Source organism: Stigmatopora argus, chromosome 1 (assembly GCF_051989625.1).
Source record: "Stigmatopora argus isolate UIUO_Sarg chromosome 1, RoL_Sarg_1.0, whole genome shotgun sequence".
Classification (NCBI taxonomy): Eukaryota; Metazoa; Chordata; class Actinopteri; order Syngnathiformes; family Syngnathidae; genus Stigmatopora; species Stigmatopora argus.
In genome coordinates, this window is record NC_135387.1 from 22,804,993 (window position 1) to 22,823,959 (window position 18,967).

An 18,967-nucleotide genomic window follows, 5' to 3' on the forward strand; every position below is an offset into this window, starting at 1 on the left:
TACCTGAAATATTTAAATTAGAAAATATTGCCAGCAAAATGATTTGTTAGAAGACCAACAGATATAGTAGATAAATTCAGTAGTTCTAAGACTAATAATATGTACTTATTACAGACAGGCTGTAATCAATACAGTCAACACCAACTTCCTTAGTCTGATAGTCTCTAATATTAAGACACCAAAAGTGTAACTTAATTTGTGTAGATCATCTAAATTCGGTAAGAATGTGACTGAAGATAACTGAAAGTTGGACTTCAAGCAAAGTGATAAGAAAAGAAAACATGGCATGCAAAGTGGGTTCACCATGACAACTCATTGAAGGAGGGAGGGATGAGAGGGTGGAAAGGAAGCCACAGAGACTGAAGTGTTATCCAAAGAGCTAAAAACAAGCCAGCCATCTCATGTCTGTTGATAAAAAATGGGACTCCCCACTATGAAGTCTGCCGTGCTTCCTGTTTGTATAGCAACTCACCCCGGGATTTCACCTGGTACGGATGGCTTGAGTGTGCCGGTATTGGCTCTTGATGCATCAACAATGCATACAACACCCACAATTTCCATATGTGATCCGCCACATCGGCGCTGCTAGAGAAGTTATCAAGATTTCATGTGAGATCAATGCGAAAAAAAATCATCCCAGATTACAAAATACATGCATGGTAGGCTGATTGGACACTCTAAATTGCCCCTAGGTATGGGTGTGAGTGTGCATTGTTTTCCGTCTCCTTGTGCCCTGCGATCGGCTGGCCACCGATTCAGGGTGTCCCCCGCCTCTGGCCCGAAGACAGCTGGGATTGACTATAGCACCCCCCGTAACCCTAATGAGGACAAAGCGGTTCAGAAAATGAGATGAGATATATTAACAGACGTGTTTAAAAGACCTAAAACTGCTTTGGAATATTGACTGGCCCCATTATCACATGAAGAACAGTGCAATAAAAAACTATTTCTTTCTCTCTCAATCAGATATTGCATTCTGTAGCTAGATGTAGAACTTGTAGAACTCATTTTATATCCTAGTTTTAGAAGAAATGCCTAAAAAGAGTTTAGCTTTAGTTGGGTTTGTCTTTGGAGAACCCATGTATTTAGGTTAAATAGGCTGGAAAAGTTTAATATGAGAGCTTAAAGCCCAAATTCCATTAGAGCTTCTGCAATCTCTTGGGTATCCCACCAAAATGTTTTAGCCCTAAATCCGATGGTTTTGGCGTGATGAGCTAAGAGCCGCTCTTGTGACAGCAGCTGCCCTTCTTTAGTAATGTAACCCTGGAACAGGAATTCAAGTTGCCCAGAGGGAGTCCAAATCTCATGCAGACTACAGCTCCGATTTCTTTATGTCTCAGGCACAAGAGGGACTTTTCCGGGTCACTGTACATCCAAGTAAGTGCTTAGAAACACATTAGGCATTCGAAATTGCCTGTTCTTCCTCTTTAAAAGGATTTAGAAGGGACATTGACATCAACTAACTTTGCACCTTACATTTTGGTAATCTTCAAAAAAGTAAATGAACTGTTTGATAAACCTTGCTCTGACCGAGGCTAGACTTTTTTTCAGTTATCCTATGAGCAAGTTACTCTAGTACATTTATTTTCAAATTATCATAAAACGTATGCTTCTATGAAATAGTAACATGGTTTCTTTAGATTTAGCCTGAATATTTTCTGCAGAATTGTGTAGCTGCATCAGGCTCAACTCAGAAAATTAGCATAAATAAATCCCTATTTTGGCCAATAATCAAGGACCCTAGATCTGACATGCGCAGAAATGTGGGCAGTGCAGTTAAACTGCTTGGTTTACTTTGTGTGTAAAGAACTCAAAAACGCAAAGATTTTGGTTTAGGTGAAATGCCTAAAATAGTAATGTATACATTCATTCATTATCATCACCACTTATCTTTGTCATAGTCATGGGGTGCTGGATCTTATTCCAGGTGACTTCGGACAAAAGATGAATGACACCCTAAGCAGGTTGCCAGTCAGACGCACGGCACACAGAGACAGGCAACCATCCATTCACACTCACAATCATCGCACATGAGGCGAGTGAACCACTTGAGCATCAGGTGGTATAGTAATTCGGATCTCATTAAAAATGTAATCCCTTCACAGTAATGGTAATAATTCATACACGTAAATGGAAACATTATATATGTTCATCTGGTGAGGCCCAATCGATTTACAAGCTTTAAAAAAGGTCGGAATAAAAATGTAGCACTTTCTCAGCAAACAGACAAATCAAATTCATTATATTAGATTAACATACTAAAACTGTTCCCCTCCTTCCCATCAGCTGACTTAACATACCTCATGAATAAAAAAGTGTATTGGAAATTATACCTGAAACAGACCAATTGCTACAATCCCTCTCACATATAAAGAAAAGACAGAGAGGTGGCTTGATCTAGTTAGCCATTCCAGAAAATTCCGTCCCTCCACCTTGCATAAACAGTAGGAAAAGGCCTAGACTCATTCACAAAAGGAGCAGTGCACTCGAATGGGGTTAACTCACAACGCTCTACATCCCACCCACCCCGAGAAGAATTCCACAGACCTGTCGTCTAGCACATCATTAAGCAGGACCACCTGCTGGGAAATCAGGACCCCCATCATGATAGCAGCAAGTCTGGCTAACCAGATCGCTGCGAAGTCCGATCATGAAGATCGACTGACTGAGCAGAAAAATGGCGCTTACACATAGAGTATACCAAGGGTGTACTGAGGAGTATGAAGCATAGACACATAGACCATATACAAATACTGGTCTGTATCTACCACCAACTTTAACAAGATTCAAAGAGGGTAACAGAACAGAAAGACAACATTTTGTTTTACTATTAAATGAAAGAAAGTTAAGGCAAAAGGAATAATTCCTCCCACCAGAACGAACATCGATGGTAATGATGACATTATCACCAATACCATAAACACTCTTTAGGAGAGCCTCAATGGACACCTGTCAACAAAAAGTTGGATGCATGATACACATTTTTGTCGAGCAATAAAGTTTTATTTGATAAGCTAGGACAGTTTTTGAAACAAAAAATAAAACACATTGTGTTCTCACCAAGTAGTGCTATGGCAATATGACGATTCTGTTTAAAATTATAGAAGTTTCTATTGCAACATATCAAGAGATCAATCGTAGGTATTATACTCATTTACAGTACTCTTTTGTCTGAGGTACTGGTTGTTGGCTGTGCCTCTCCTCTTAGTCCTCATGAATTCTCAAATTCCCAGTGTCGAGTAGCTCACACAAAGCCCTTTTCTTGAGAGCATGTCTCCCAATCTAGCTCCCTGCAAGGCATTCCGGAGTCTATCCAACTTGTCAAGAATGAGGAGAAATCATGGGAGGGCACAATGAGTTCGGTGGCAGGTAGAGTCTTGTCCCATTGCTAACCTCCAAATCTCTAAAAGAGATGTTTCCACGCAATCTGATCTGGCTTGACTATTTTAATTAAAATGTAACACAATCCTAAAACAACCCTAACAGGTCATTCACTTAGAAAGATTTGAAGTGTATGCCTGACGGGCAAAACCTTTCAGTAACAAAGTTAATAAATTTCTTGTCTTGTTTAGAAAATGATTTACGCTCGTAAACCCATCAACTCGTTTTGAGGTGAGAGAAAAAGAGAACTTTGGGAATAAAAGCACCTTTAATGTTAAACAATGTTTAACAATGTCTTCTTGGAGTATTTTGTTTCATTATAGAATTTAAAATTAGCATGAGGAAATGTGGTTGTGAATTAAACTGTCTTCAAATGTACAGGAAAGTTTTCAAGGTAAAAAATAAAAATAAAAAAATAAAAATGAAAAACAAAAAACTACTCACCCCCAAATAGCAATGAGAAGAAAAATTGAGGAGATGGGCACAACAACACAGCAGGAGGTTAATGCCAGGTTAGGCCACTTTATGCCTAAAGGGCATCCCAAATTCATAAATACATATAATGCAAGGGTGTCAGACTCGGGTTGGTTCGCGGGCCGCTTTAACGTCAACTCGATTTCATGTGGGCCGGACCATTTTAGATATAATATTTCGATTTTTTTTTTATAAATGGATTAAATGAACTGGATTAAAGGGCCTGAATATTCAGTTTTTATAGATCTAAAACAATGTTTATTTTTGCTTTTTAAAAATATTTTTTGATTTTACAAAATGATTTTTGAACTAAAAACAGAATAAATTGATTAAAAAATTACAATTATTGATTTAAAAGGGGAAAAACAGGAAATTTAATATAAATCTATACTCTTCATTTTAATTTGATCCTAAAACAGAAAGTCGGCACTGATGATTTACATTCTTGGGCCGCACAAAATGATGCGGCGGGCCAGATTTGGCCCCCGGGCCGCCACTTTGACACCTCTGATATGATGTGAAAAAATATTTAAGGGATAAAAGGATGAGTATTTTGGGGGAAAGAATCTCATGTGTTGGGTCTCACAGGTGTTTTGAACTAACTTTGGGGTCCAGAATCCCAACCTGGCCTGTTTTTCTTTATCATATAAAGTTTGTTCTCAACAGCTTAAAAATTTAAAAATCTTAAAATAGGGCAATATGACCTTAAATTCTGTACAATTGATGAAAAAACAGTCGTAAAAAGTGGGAACATGCAAATTAAAGAGATACAAGGCTGTAAATGATAAACTGTTGAACACCAAAATAAAAATAGTCAAGCAATGGAGTGCAAAGGTTAGGATTTACTCTGACAACCAAGGTTTTTATTCTTCAGGTATTAGCTAGGCGCACCCACCTCCGGGCAATGCAAGGATACAGGTTTAGCATAGCAACAAAGGTAATAAATTGACTCAGTTGTCCCTTATCTATAGAGTTCTGGTATACAGTCACAAAGCCTTAGGCTACATAAGTTAAGCAGTTCACAGTATATGAAATCTTTGCAGCTTTAGTAATAAACAATTGGTTGAAAAAAATGTATTCTTACCTTCCACACAGTGTTCCACATCTTCAAGGTTCCGCAGTGTAATCCTCATCAGGCTTGAGTTGAGCATCAGTTCATTCTTGTGTTCAGGCCCCATGGCCTCAGGGGCAGGGTTAAGAAAGAATATGCGGGTGTCACCTGTGGCAACCTGATTGTCGCAGATTCCTGTGTTGCCGAAGCCACCGATCATCACCTTGTTGCCACCATCCAAGAGAATTTCACGGTTTATGCTTGCCTTTCCTTTCAAGTAACGCCACACCCTGACCTATTCATCAAAGGACAACAGAAAAACAATACAATTCAATTACATTACTAATAAAATAATTTTCACTAAAACATCCCATTGAACAAAGAAAATAACATTAAACTGTAAACATAGGGTCCAGAGAAATCTTTTGTTATCCAACATCTGAAATCAGACATTGCTTAACACTACAAGAAGCGGATGAAGGTCTGATGTACTGCGCTTTATCACAGGGTGAACATTTTCTTACCAGTGGAAGACTAAGTTCAGCAAAATGTATTCAGCCATTTTCAAGAGCTGCATGATTCTACTCAACCTATTCAGTTAGAGGCAGGAAGCAAGAAGACCATACATGGCTGTTTATTTTAACAGATTATAGAGTGGTCTACCACAAGTCTACTGCGGTGGACAAGTTTCACAATGAATGACCATGAAATGTGGAGAGAAAATTACTTCCTAGAGTGAAGGACCAGTAACGTTGGATGTTTTTTTCCCCCCGTCCTATTTTAAGGAGCAAACTCATAATTTGCTTGACAAAAATCATAACGATCTAATTTTACTATACAAACATGATTTTACAAAAGGACTTCCTCTTCTTTACATCACAGGTGAGTTGGAGCCGCACCAATGAATATGTGGGACAAACAACATTTAAATCATGTTCCCACTCATTCCAGTCAGTCATTTAGATTGAATGAACAAATCACTAATTAATGTTGAATAAGGTCCACAAGTTTCGAACCTCAAACTTAAGAACAGTGAGGCCATCATACTAACTACAAGGTCTGCTTACCAAAAGGTCACCACACTTAATATTATCTCATCTCATTTTCTGAACCGCTTTATCCTCAATAGGGTCGTGGGGGGTGCTGGAGCCTATCCCAGCTGACTCCGGGCCAGAGGCGGCGGAAATCCTGAATTGGTGGCCAGCAAATCGCAGGGCACAAGGAGACATTCACGCTCGCACTCATGCCTAGGGGCAATTTAGAGTGCCCAATCAGCCTACCATGCATGTCTTTAGAATGTGGGAGGAAACCGGAGGACTCGGAGAAAACCCACACAGGCCCAGGAGAACATGCAAACTCCACACAGTTGGACCGACCTGGATTTGAACTCAGGACTCCCACTGTGAGGCCGACGCCACTCATCCGCCAGACCGCCCACTTAATATTATTTTCCAAATATTAAATTTTCATACTCTTGCAGTCAAAATCATCTTTCCAAATTATCTAACCTGAAAAATAAGGAGTACAGACGCTCCCCTACTTACGAACATTCGAGTTACGAACAACGGTACATACGAACATGTCTGCAAATTGCGTTTATGTCGAAAAATGTTCGTAAGTTCGATTTTGTATTGCGCGCCTTTTTCCGAGTAGTGCTTCTTTCCGCCGCTAATACCAACGCCTGGCGCTGTGAGAGCTCAGCTCACCCAGCATCTACCTTCTTCTGCCCACTTCGTTGCAGTGCGGAAGTGCGTGAACGTATCTCCAGTACGCAAAGAACCTTTTTCATTTGTATCACTAAATATCTCGTGCATCCATTATTCAATATGGTTGGTGAAAAGCGAAAGGCTTCTATTGAGGGAGGTGCAAGGAAGAGGCAAGCCATTTCATTTGAAATGAGTGGCAATAATAACGAAGCTTGATGCGCATTGCACGGGAATACAACTTGAATCGTTCGACCGTCAGTACCATTTATAAACATAAAGATCGAGCAGCAGGACCCAAATATTGAACGTTGCACAAAGTTTGCAAATCAATTGAATGATGCCATACAGTGCTACCGCATCATTTATGATGAAAAAAAGAAAACTGCAATCGTCATTAGATAGCTTCTTTCGGCCAGTTTCTAGTAAATCTCTCTCTCTCTCTCTCTCTCTCTCTCTCTCTCTAATGTATGTATACAGTACTGTATGTATTCTCTCCATTTTATTAAATGTTTTTTTTCAGTACAAACCAATGTGTGTTACTTATACAAGCTTTAAACATACAAATGCACTTATATAAACCTTCAATATACTTATATAGGCCTTAAACATAAATTATAATACAAAATATAGCACTGAGCAACTTACGAACAAATTCAACTTATGAACAATCGCTCGGAACCTAACTCGTTCGTAAGTAGGGGAGCGTCTGTAATAGTTTTTGTTCATTTCCAAATAGTATTTTTACAGTAGTTTTCTCTCTCGAACCCATACTAAGAGATATCATGAATGTTTATTTCAATAACATATACAGTAGAGTGCTCCGGATTGAAAACATTTGTAGCAGTTTATGTGATTGGTAACCAAATGATGTTCTTTTGTATGTTTTCAAATAATAGTTTTGGTGATTTAAATGAAGAAAATCTAAGTTTAAAAAAACATACTTCTGTTGCACGGATTTAAATCCATTAAGAAAATGTCATTTTACTCTCTGACGAATACGACTATCGCACGGAGAACGACATGTCACATGTCAATCATCCAACAATGTACTTTGATATCTCTCAGGCTGCTCATGAGGTTTGTGGGGGATCCTATTACCCATCAACTTATCCATACACTTCCACGACTTCTCCATAAGGTTCTTTCCGGACAAGTAAAGTGCAGCGGGTTGTTTCACGCGCTCCATTTTAGCAAGTTTTCCTGCATGCAGCAGGTGTATTTAGGTCGTGTTAGTTTGAAAAATGACAAACCGCGTGGAGGGAGCCTCACTCACCTTGCAAGAATACGTGTTATGTACCGGGTCCATGTTTATGATTTCGTCCACGGTTCCCGTCAGAACAACGTTGGCCTCCTCTTCGCGGTCTTCCAGGTTTTTCTCCGGGCAAGTGGCCACACCAGACCGTAACAGAGCCGCCAGCAGCCCGGCAAGGAGGAGTGCTGCCTGACCACTTCTCAGTGTCCATTGGGAATTCATGACCGCCACGCGAATATGAAGAGGTTATCTTTACTTTTTTTTTTAAATGTAATCTGATTTCCAACGTTTACCACTCAGAGAGCGCGATCACTCCAAATGGTTTAAAATTTCGGAGCGACTTTCTCCGCAACTTCTTGACCGGCGACCGGTGTCTCTCCCGCTCCGCAGCCCAGCCTCGCGCAGCTGCAGCCGGGATTCAAAGTCCTCTTTTTGCCGCCGCCGGTTGGATGGAAGTGAGGGAGGAGGAAGAGGAAGGTGGTCTCTCGCACGCTGTCTCTGTGCAGGAATGCAACAGCACTTTTCTCTCCCCCCTCTCTCTCTCTTTCTCTCTCTCTCTCTCTCTCTCTCTCACACACACGCACACGCACACGCACGCACGCACGCACGCGCGCTCGCACGCACTGGGATTTGCATGCAATCTGAATAGTTGATCCCACAAGTGTGTCTGTGTGATTCAGTGGGGGGTGCAGGGATGTCTTCTCTTTTAATGGCTGATCTAGGGCGCCCCCAGTCGCACAGACGATGCCCTCGCCGTTTTTGACATGAGATTCCATCACAGGGATGGCCAAGTCCGGTCCTCGAGAGCCCCGATCCAGTCTGTTTTCCATATTTTCCTCCTCTACCACACCTGAATCAAATGATCAACTCATCAGCAAGCTGTCCAGAAGCTTGATACCGATCCAGATTATTTGATTCAGGTGTGTTGGTGGAGGGAGATATGGAAAACTGAGCGGATAGGGGCTCTCATGGACCGGACAGGGGCTCTCATGGACCGGACTTGGCCACCTCTGATCTATCAGGTGGGCTGCGTCAGTCACTATTTCATTCTAAAACTGTAAATGATAACAACAATAAAAATCATCCATTGCGCCTATCCCAGGGATGGGCAAACCGGTCCTCGAGGGCCGCTGTGGGTGCAGGTTTTTGTTCCAACCGATCCAGCACAGACAGTATAACCAATGAGATTTCTGCAGAGCTGTGAGGCCAACGTGCTAACCATTCCATTGCCTGAAATGAAAGTGCTCCTGAAAACAAAATAAAAACTCACTTATTACTTAAATAATTTACTTTTCTTGAACAGCCATTCCATCCATTTTGAGCCTTTTCCAGCTGACATTGAGCAAAAGGCAGATAATACCCTAAACTGGTAGCCAGTCAGAGACAAACAACCATTCGCACTCACAAATAAATCCTCACTAAATGGAATCGATCGCATGTGGATGTACTGCTACACCCTCAATGTAGTGACCATTTAGGGATCTGATGTTTTTTAAACCATCAACAGGTTTCTAAATGCAGATAATTCACAATTATACAAGTAACGTTTGAGGGTTGTAGGCACGTTTGACCTCCTTTACTAGGGTTGATGAGTGCAAAAAATTCTAATGCTGCACAAGTATATATGCTAAAAACACGCTGTCGTGTGTCATTAAAGCTCCAGGCTTATATCGTAAACCTTGTATAAATGTATAATGATACCACATGGTTAAATCGTCAGGCATCCCTTTGAGAATAGACACTGCATCAATTTCTAGTTCTTAGAAGCTGTAATTTTAACTAGACGTCTATTCCTGGGGAAAATGACAGGCTTGCTCTTACATGGTTGCCGGACAAGATATTTGAAGAAATTTGTTCCTTAACCTCACTTTTGACAACTAAGTTGGTACAACAAAAAGACAAATTCTAAGGTGAAAGACACAAAATGGGAGGAGCATGTGAAATTTGGCAAAAGTAAACTGCGATGGAAACGCACATATAACATTACATCATTGCTAATTGTTTATTATTCAGTCAAGCACCCTAATCATAAATAATCAACACAAAATGGGAGGAGCATGTGAAATTTGGCAAAAGTGAACTGCTATGGAAACTCACTTAGAACATTTTATCATTGTGAATTGTTTATTATTCAGACAAGCACCCTAATCATAAATAATCTGCCATCAATCATCATAGATTTTCTTTTAAATACCATCATTCTGTGTGGTCTGGATTTTACTTATGGATCCAATCTTGGTCAAAAATCAGATTTGTTTGAATTCTAAATGTGCGTCTTTTCAGTGCATTAAGAAAAAAATGTGGTACAAGTCCCTTATAGTGGCATCAATATAGTAAACAAATCAGAAATACATACATGTTGACACGATAACAAATACAGGGATATTGTAGTCTTCATCCAGGAGGAAAAGGATGAATATGTATTGCAGATAGAGGTAGAGGTAACATTTCTTTGTGTGCATGACTGTATTGTATTGAAACCTGAGCCAAGTAACACATAGCAAATGTAATACAATTAAACTAAAGTAACAGCAAAGACCATTTCACTGTGGTGTGTCAACATTAAATAAGTAAACTAAGTTCTGGCGGATCGGTTTGAGACATTTGCAGAAACATTTTACGATGGCAAACAGTGGCATTACAGGTGTGGAAGCAAACTCACTGTTGTTTAGCTTTCTACAAGCATGCCAGATGGCACTCTGTGTTTGTTGTGTCAAGTCTAAACACGAGAGTTGGATTCACACCTGGTTTTATCCCAGTGCATTTAACTGGAATGTCAAATGCTGTGGTACCTCGTGAAACCTATCCAATTTCTATTTCCTTACTAGTCTCTCTTTTATTCACAGTGTGGCGTTTACAGGGTATAGGAAGAACTGAAAAATGCCGTATGGGAATCAAATGCGTGACTAGTAATAGGAGTGGGACTGCATTTTGTAAGCATCACAATGTATGGCATTATTTTTATAAGGCTACAGTAAAAGTATAATTGTAATAATAGCAAACAGTAGGTTGCCAAACTATGGCAAATATACCTTTACCCTTTTAGTGTATACTCAGGGCTTAAGTAAGTAATGTTTTCGTTTAGTTTGCACACTTCATAATGATTTTGACCTTTGAAAACAATACCTAAAAATAATATGAAACATTAAATGTTTTTTTTTTATTTCTTGAAAAGACTTAAGCGATCAATTTCAAAAGGCATTGATTTGTAGATAAAGTTTTGCTATAATTTTCTCTTTTTATACACGGCATGAGATGTATAATTATGGACAACATATAGGGATGATATCAAAATATTTGCCTCTTCATTATTTTTAAATTGTTATGGTTTAAGGTAAACTAATATTTGTTTGGCTATATTGATTTAATGTAGCTTGAGGTTCCTTTACGCTATAAGGTAGTGTTCAAAATAATAGCAGTCTAATGGGACGATCAAAATTAATCATTTTGTCCAGTATAGTTTCTATTGCTACATGTCAATTATGTATATACCAGTAGGCGCTGTAGATTCTCAGAAAACCGACCCCAGCATTCGTGATATGCAGACTTTGAAAGTTGTGCAATTGGGCAATTTGTTGAAAGGGTGTGTTCAAAAATTTGTAGTGCAGAGCATTCAATAAGTAAGGTCATCAATTTTGTAAAAAAAAAAAAAAAACAGGTGTGAATCAGGTGACCCCTATTTAAGCATTTCCCCTTGAAAACCTGAGAAAAATTAGTTGTTCAACCCATTGTTGCACAGAAGAAGTGTACTTTTATCTAAAGGTTGGTTGGAGTGGTGATGCCTTACAAAGAGATGCAAAAAAATTAGGCTGTTCAGCTAAAGTTATTTCTAAAAACCAAAGACATGTGGCAAAATATAGGACAACCATCAAAATGAATTTTAGAATTTTAGAATTAGTTCTGGGGCCCAACATTTTCTGTAAAAAGTTGTCTGTCGTCTGTTTAGATATTTGGACCATCTAGTATTCAATAAGTAAATAAAAACCGTTTGCACCATCAAATTCTTATAACAGAAAAAAAACATCAACTAAGGGGTTGATGTAGCTACAAAATGCAAAAATGCAAAAAACAATCAATTGTTTACTGGCACTAACCTACACAGTTCTCAGCTCACCCTCCTTAGTAACCCAAGTCCAGTGGTAAATAATATTGTTCTTGACCAATTAAGGCAGAACAGCTACACGCTGTAGTCTTTTAAAAACCACATCCACATCTGCCCTATCCATTTATAATTTGTCACGACCACAATTTATGCTGGCTTTCTGTCTAATTGAAACCTTTTATACATTACCCCCTTGATCCTTGGCATGTGGTCGCAAAAGTCCATTATCTGTAAAAGCCTGCGACAACTGTGCTGGATGCAGGTATCGCGAAAATTGAAGTCTTGTATAATGCGTCACAGTTGCACATCTAAAAATAAAATGAATATCATGAAAATAATTTCAGATCATTAAAAACTGAAATTCAGTCTATTTTTTTAATGTAGAAATGAAGCGGGTATGATTGTCCACGTTTGTAACTGTCCTTCAAGTCAAGGTGATTGATTTGAGTTTTTGCCAGAGATGAGGTAAGCTTCCATCCTGTCGCAGCCCTGAAAAATCTCCAATATCGTGATTGACTTCTTTAACTTATTTGGTTTGGCCCTCAGTTTCTGTCTTTGTGCATTAGCTAAGTGCTCACTGCAGTGTTATTGTACCACTTTATGCTCTGTCATTACAGTAGAGAAGTTGCGCTGACTCAGAATCAGAGAGGCCTGGCTTGATTAAATAGTAGGTTTCAAGTTTCATTAAAAAGAGAGGGAAATCTGTTTATTTCAAGCTGGAGACATCCTTTAAAATCAGATTTATATTGAGAAATACAGAGCATCCATGCTCTGTATTTCTCAATATAAATCTGAGAATAGTGTTTGCCATTTTGAAGGTCAGTTGAAGATTTAAACTTGACTTCGGGCGAAAGGCAGACAACCCCATACACTGGTCGCTAGTCAAATGTATGACACACAGAATGACAGATTCGCACTCACAACTATACCGCCACCAACGGGAATTGAGCCCTCATCCGAAATCAGGCGAGTGACCCACTACAGAATCAGGCGAATTTTCCCTTAAGCTTAAATTTGTATTTTCGTCATCAAAATAACTGATGACAGTCTGTCAGCACACTTATGGGATGTGTCCAAGAAGGTGATGAGAGCTGCCCCCTCCCAGACCTGAAAAGCAGATGTTGCCATGAGAACCTTTACTCAGGAATGCATGACCGCCTCATCCCCTCCCACACACGCACGCACTGCTTTAGAAAACAATAAAACAGATTAGTAAATGAATGCAACAGTTGGGGATCAGGGATCAGGCATCAGGGGTTGAGGTACAAGATAATGGGAGGGAAGTGTGAAGCTGTGAGTGATTAGTAGATGGATGCAACAACTCCTCAATGGTTGGTTCCACTACTGGCTAAATATTTTTAAAAACCCACTTGAGAGAGCCTCAGAGGAGGCAACAACACAAATAAATATACTCATGAGTCATGACATCAAAGGCTTGCCCTGATTAAATTTTGTCCAACATCCTGTCCAAGGGTTCCTGTTGGGACAAAAGCACAATTTTTGTAGTTTGTAGGTGGTTGAACACTCTAAATTGCCACCAGTTATGGGTGTGAGCGTGAATAGTTGTTCGTCTCCTTGAGCCCTGCGATTGGCTGACCATGGATTCAGGGTGTTCCCTGCCTGGTGCCGGTAGAGAGCTGGGATAAGGTCCATCACCCCCGGCAACCCTTGTGAGGATAAGCGGCTCAGAAAATGAACGAATAAAGAATCGTTTTTCATGTTCAAATATTTCGATTTTTGTTTAAATTCGTTTAGAAAAATCTGAAAAACTAAATAAAATAACTAACTAAATAACTTCACTAGGATCACGTATCTTTTATATTTTCATGATGTTAATAAATTTATTCATCTTCCAACTTTTACAACAAAAAAGAGCAGTCTGCGTATTTTTGCGCAGCGCGTACTCTTGTTAAACACCAGCCAGAAAACCGCAGATATAATACATATAAGCCTAGATAACTTACAAGCGCTGTAAGCCAACGGGACTTGATGTTATCGTTTGACGGCCATCACAAGGACTGACCCAATCCCGCCACTTATTATTAAAATCAAAGAAGCAAGTATTTTGAAATAACGGTAGATTTCTGAATTTTGACAAATTTTCAATTAATATTATTTAAACTGAAGGAAAGCAATTATTTTGCTCCATATTTGAAAATATAAAAATATATAATGCACATATATGCTTGAATCATGACAGGGAATTGTATTTGTTATAAATCAAAGTATAAAGAAAATGGTTGAAAAGCAGATTTTAGTGGTGTATGTTACTCACTGCAATTTTTTTGGTCGCAAGATGGCCATTAATCAGTTACGCCGCGGACTCCACCTCAAGCCAGTTAGTCTGATATCTATTCTTCACTCATTCTAAATATTAGCTAGCAAACCCGGTCCCCACGATCGGGCTTAAAGTCCTACAATGATGGCTCTTTTACAAGCGTGGAGTAGTAAATAAATGGTGGTCCTATTTCTGTAAATACGTAAGTAAACGCCCCACGTGTCAGAGTTACATTGGCCATGATAGTTTCACGTTAGCGCCAGTAGATCTATCTCCCGAAGAATTCGCTAACCATTTGATGTTTTTTTTGTAAATATAGTACGATCGCGTCATTCCTGGTTAATAGAAGTCAGGAATTAAATGATCTATGGTCAACTAACAATGCACACGTGAAGCACCTACTTTAAATGAAATCAGAATGGAATAGCCTCTTCTCAAAGTCACTTATAGCAGCTCACGGACCATTAATCTTTTGTTTTTGACAGTTTGTGTAAATACAGGTCAGGCCATCGAAATGGTTATCATGTCAGGCACCGCGACTGTCCTGCAGCAGTTTGTCGGTGGGCTTAAGAGTCGAAATGAAGACACCAGAGCGAAGTCTGCAAAGGATCTACAGCATTATGTGACTACAGAGTTAAGAGAGGTGAATGCAACATGATTAGATTTTTGTCACTACTTTTATTTTTGTGCTCGATCATTTATAGTAACAATGGTTTGCGTCTGCAATAGTTAAGTCAAGATGAAGCCACAACATTCTATGATGAATTAAATCACCACATCTTTGAGCTGGTCTCCAGCTCTGATGTGAATGAGAAGAAAGGAGGGATTCTTGCAATAGGTAAAGTTTACACTGTCTTTCTGTTGTGAATATCAGAAAGTGAAGTCATTTCTTTGTTTGTTTGTTTTAAAAAAAAACAATTTTCCAAACCGGTTATCCTCACAAGGGTTGTAGGGGGTGCTGGAGCCTGTCCCAGCTATTTATGGGCACCAGGCAGGGGTCACCCTTAATCAGTGGCCAGCCAATCGGAGGGAAAAAGAAGACAGACAACCATAGGCATACCTTGGGGAAATTTAGAGTGTTCAACCAGCATACCATGCATGTTTTTGGGATGTGGGCGGAAACCGGAGTACCTGGAGAAAACCCACGCAAGCCCAGGGTGAACATGCAAATTCCACACAGTGAGGACTGGCCTGGGATCGAACCCAGGAGCCCAGGACTTTGAGGCTGACGCGCTAACCACTCATCTGCTGGGCCGCCTCTTTATACATACAGTATTTACTCAAATACTAGCATGCTTCGCCTTGAGTTGAACTTTTCAAATTGAAATGTTTTTATTTAATTTTTAAATATATTTCATTTTGAAATATAACCTTTGTATAAACTTAATAAACTTTTTGACTAAAATAAAATGCACTGAAATCATTCTCTTCACCCCACAGTCAGTCTGATTGGAGTAGAGGGAGGAAATGCCACCAGGATCAGCCGCTTTGCTAACTACCTGCGTAACCTGCTACCCTCCAGCGACCCAGTGGTGATGGAGATGGCTTCCAAAGCTATGGGTCATCTTTCTATGGCTGGGGACACATTTACAGCTGAATATGTCGAGTTTGAGGTTAAGAGGGCTCTGGAATGGCTGGGAGCAGACAGGAATGAAGGCAGACGCCATGCCTCAGTAAGTGACAAGACTGAAAAAAAATATTTATTCTGACTAAAATAAATCTTCATTTGTTTTTGCCTGGTTTTTTTTCATTATGATACGATATTCAACTAAAATCTCAGTTTCTTTTTCTTTTTTTGTATAGGACTCAAAAAGTATAAACATCTTGTGTTTTAAATTTCAGGTATTGGTGTTGAGGGAACTGGCTGTGAGTGCGCCAACCTTCTTCTTTCAGCAAGTGCAGCCCTTCTTTGACAACATCTTCTATGCCGTGTGGGACCCCAAACAGGCCATCCGCGAAGGTGCCGTATCGGCACTGCGGGCTTGCCTTATTCTCACCACACAGCGGGAGACCAAAGAAATGCAGAAACCACAGTGGTACAAAGTATGGCCCTCCACCTTAACAGCCTAAAGCACCTTTTAACACTTGCATGTAAACACATTGATTTCTCATGACAGCAAACCTTTGATGAAGCAGAGAAGGGCTTCGACGAAACTTTGGCTAAGGAGAAAGGCATGAATCGGGACGACAGGTTCCACGGTGCGCTTCTCATCCTGAATGAGCTGGTTCGCATCAGCAGCATGGAAGGAGAGGTGAGCTACTCAAAGTGTCCTCCTACAGGTTTTGCCGAAAATTGATTTGTGAATGTATAAAGTAAAGAACCTCCCGCAAAGGTTCTATTGTAATTACTGACTTAAACTCCAATGTCACTTATATATCGTTTTTCCTCTTCATTGTGTATTATTTGGCTGGTGTGACTTATACTCGGGTAGACTGAAAAATATGGTAGATTTTCTTGAATGCCACATAATGACTCTATAACTGTCCATCAGCGCATGCGTGAGGAAATGGAGGAGATCACACAGCAGCAGCTTGTGCACGATAAGTACTGCAAGGAACTCATGGGCTTTGGAACAAAACCCCGCCACATCACTCCTTTCACCAGCTTCCAATCGGTGCAGCCACAGCAGTCCAACGCTCTCCTGGGTTTGCTGGGATACAGCACGCCGCAGGGCTTTCTCAGCTTCGGCGCTACACCTGTGCCCGCTAAGACTTCCCTGGTGGAGAGCAGATACTGCCGTGAGCTCATGGAAGAACGTTTTGACCAGGTATGTTGGAGCACAGACTAGATCTGTGCAAAACACTTGTTTTTTTGTTTTTAATGTTTTTTTTCCAACAAATACTAAGTGATAACCATATAGAGCAAAAATTATGAATTAGTAGAGTTAGTTTTTTTTTGGGGGCAGTTAAGTTTATTTTGAGCTATTTTTAATGACTGGCTCGTGATTGTTTGTTTAGTTTATCAACTTTTATTTAATCTAATTTATATATTCAGTAATATATACAATTACAATGGTACCTCTACATACAAGCACCTCTACATACGAGCAGCTCCAGATACAAGGAAAATTTCGAGCAAATAATTATCTCTAGATACGAGAAAAATTTCGAGATGCGAGAAAGCCAGGTGGCCAAGACGTGAGAGGCTGTTTATCATTGTAGCGCACTGTCTTTTTTACCGCATCTCTTTCGTGTATAACAGATATCTACGAGCACTGGGCGGAGCTTGCATTTTCCCGTGTTTTCCCCCGTTAGTCAATGCATAATACAAAGTGAACAACAATGGATCCAAAGCAAACAGGTGGAATGAAGAGTTGTGCAAAGAAAAGGCGAACGTTGACAATCAATATTAAACGCGAAATAATTGAAAAATATGAGAGTGGAGTACGTGTCACAGAGGTTGCTCGTTGTCATGGATGATATCGTGTCACTTGGAAATTCCTTGGGCCTGGAGGTTAACGAGGCAGATGTGAATGACCTAATCGCCGAGCACCACGAAGAACTGATGACACAGGATTTAATCGAGGTACAGGAGAGTGAACATTTGGAGGTGTTGCGGGAACTCGTAGCGAGGAGTAGGTGGACGAGGGGGACCCCCTGGCTACAAAGGATATCAAAGACATGCAAGCGAAGTGGCAACAGTTTTCTGATTTTGTAGAAAAGAGGCACCCTGACAAGCTGGCAAGTGGTCACGCATTTTCGTATTGTGAGGACATTTGTGTGCGTGATTTTTGAAATATTTTGAAGGGAAGGCAAAAACAAACAACCCTTGATGCGTTCCTTTTAAAAACTCCCGCTGAACGTCCGGGTGGAGTCAACCCGGAGAACAAAGGTAAAAAAAAAATTAAAAAAATTATAATTCAGTTTTGTGTAAAGTTACATTAAACGTATGTTTGATTGTGTCTGTATATCTTAATCCAAGTTAATTTAAATTTGTTTGTTCTGTTACGAGTGCGTTGCCGTGGAAAGTCCCACCTGCCTCTATGTCCCTCTCTGTACCCTCCGTGAAATCCGTCTAATTGTAGTTCTATTAAACACATGTTATAACTATTAAACCACTAGTTATGTGTTACTTTGTTAATAGATGGTGAATTAGATGAAATAAAACATTTTTTTCCAATCCAATATCCTGTTTTTGGTGTTTTTTCAGAGGGTTGGAATGAATTAATTTGTTTTTAGTTCATTTCAATGGGAAACGTTCGTTCGAGTTACGAGAAGATCAACATACAGTTCGGAGCGAATTAAGCTCATATGTAGAGGTACCACTGTAGTACGGTAGATGCCAAGTCAAATACAGAGTGGTCACTGATTCAGACTTGTATTCTCTGATTACACTTGTTTGATACGAATGGTGTCTTCTGGTTTTGATGAAAACAAACTTCACAACATAATCTTGATTGTGTTTCCCTAGGTATGTCGATGGGTCCTAAAATATAGAACAACCAAGAATCCTCTTATCCAGATGGCAATACTCAATCTGCTGCCGCGGCTTGGTGCCTTCCAGCCACATACCTTTACTGGTGAGTCAAATTCAAGTTAAAATTGAGAGATAACGCTACTTAAATTGACCATGTGTTTACTTTTTACAATCTTCCTATTGAAACTTTAAAGGAGGAATAGCTGTAACATGATAAAATTGTTATTTTATGACCTGAGTTCACTTTTTTCTTATCAAACATGAATTGTCAGACGTTGGGAAGATTGTGTATGCATAGATTTTTCC

The 18,967-nt window shown here is 39.7% G+C and overlaps 2 protein-coding genes across 7 annotated transcripts in view; one reads left to right on the forward strand and one right to left on the reverse strand.

Annotated features, from left to right (window-relative positions):
• Positions 1–8,384, reverse strand: part of agrn (agrin) — a 186,360-nt gene extending 177,976 nt beyond the window's left edge. For 4 of the 6 annotated variants that reach the window (XM_077609141.1, XM_077609116.1, XM_077609107.1 and 1 more), the window contains exons 1-2: positions 7,886–8,384; positions 4,940–5,201 (exon numbers count right to left, since the gene is read on the reverse strand). In XM_077609141.1, coding sequence (XP_077465267.1) covers positions 4,940–5,201; positions 7,886–8,086 — 463 coding nt within the window. In that variant the 5' untranslated portion in view covers positions 8,087–8,384. The remainder of the gene's footprint in view (positions 1–4,939; positions 5,202–7,885) is intronic. The other 2 variants (XM_077609149.1, XM_077609125.1) reach the window with 1 other exon arrangement.
• Positions 8,385–14,314: 5,930 nt separating this feature from the next.
• Positions 14,315–18,967, forward strand: part of mtor (mechanistic target of rapamycin kinase) — a 60,042-nt gene continuing 55,389 nt past the window's right edge. The window contains exons 1-8 of the mRNA XM_077609169.1: positions 14,315–14,446; positions 14,730–14,887; positions 14,974–15,082; positions 15,685–15,917; positions 16,087–16,287; positions 16,362–16,496; positions 16,737–17,012; positions 18,656–18,764. Of these exons, the coding sequence (XP_077465295.1) occupies positions 14,759–14,887; positions 14,974–15,082; positions 15,685–15,917; positions 16,087–16,287; positions 16,362–16,496; positions 16,737–17,012; positions 18,656–18,764 (1,192 nt within the window). The 5' untranslated portion in view covers positions 14,315–14,446; positions 14,730–14,758. The remainder of the gene's footprint in view (positions 14,447–14,729; positions 14,888–14,973; positions 15,083–15,684; positions 15,918–16,086; positions 16,288–16,361; positions 16,497–16,736; positions 17,013–18,655; positions 18,765–18,967) is intronic.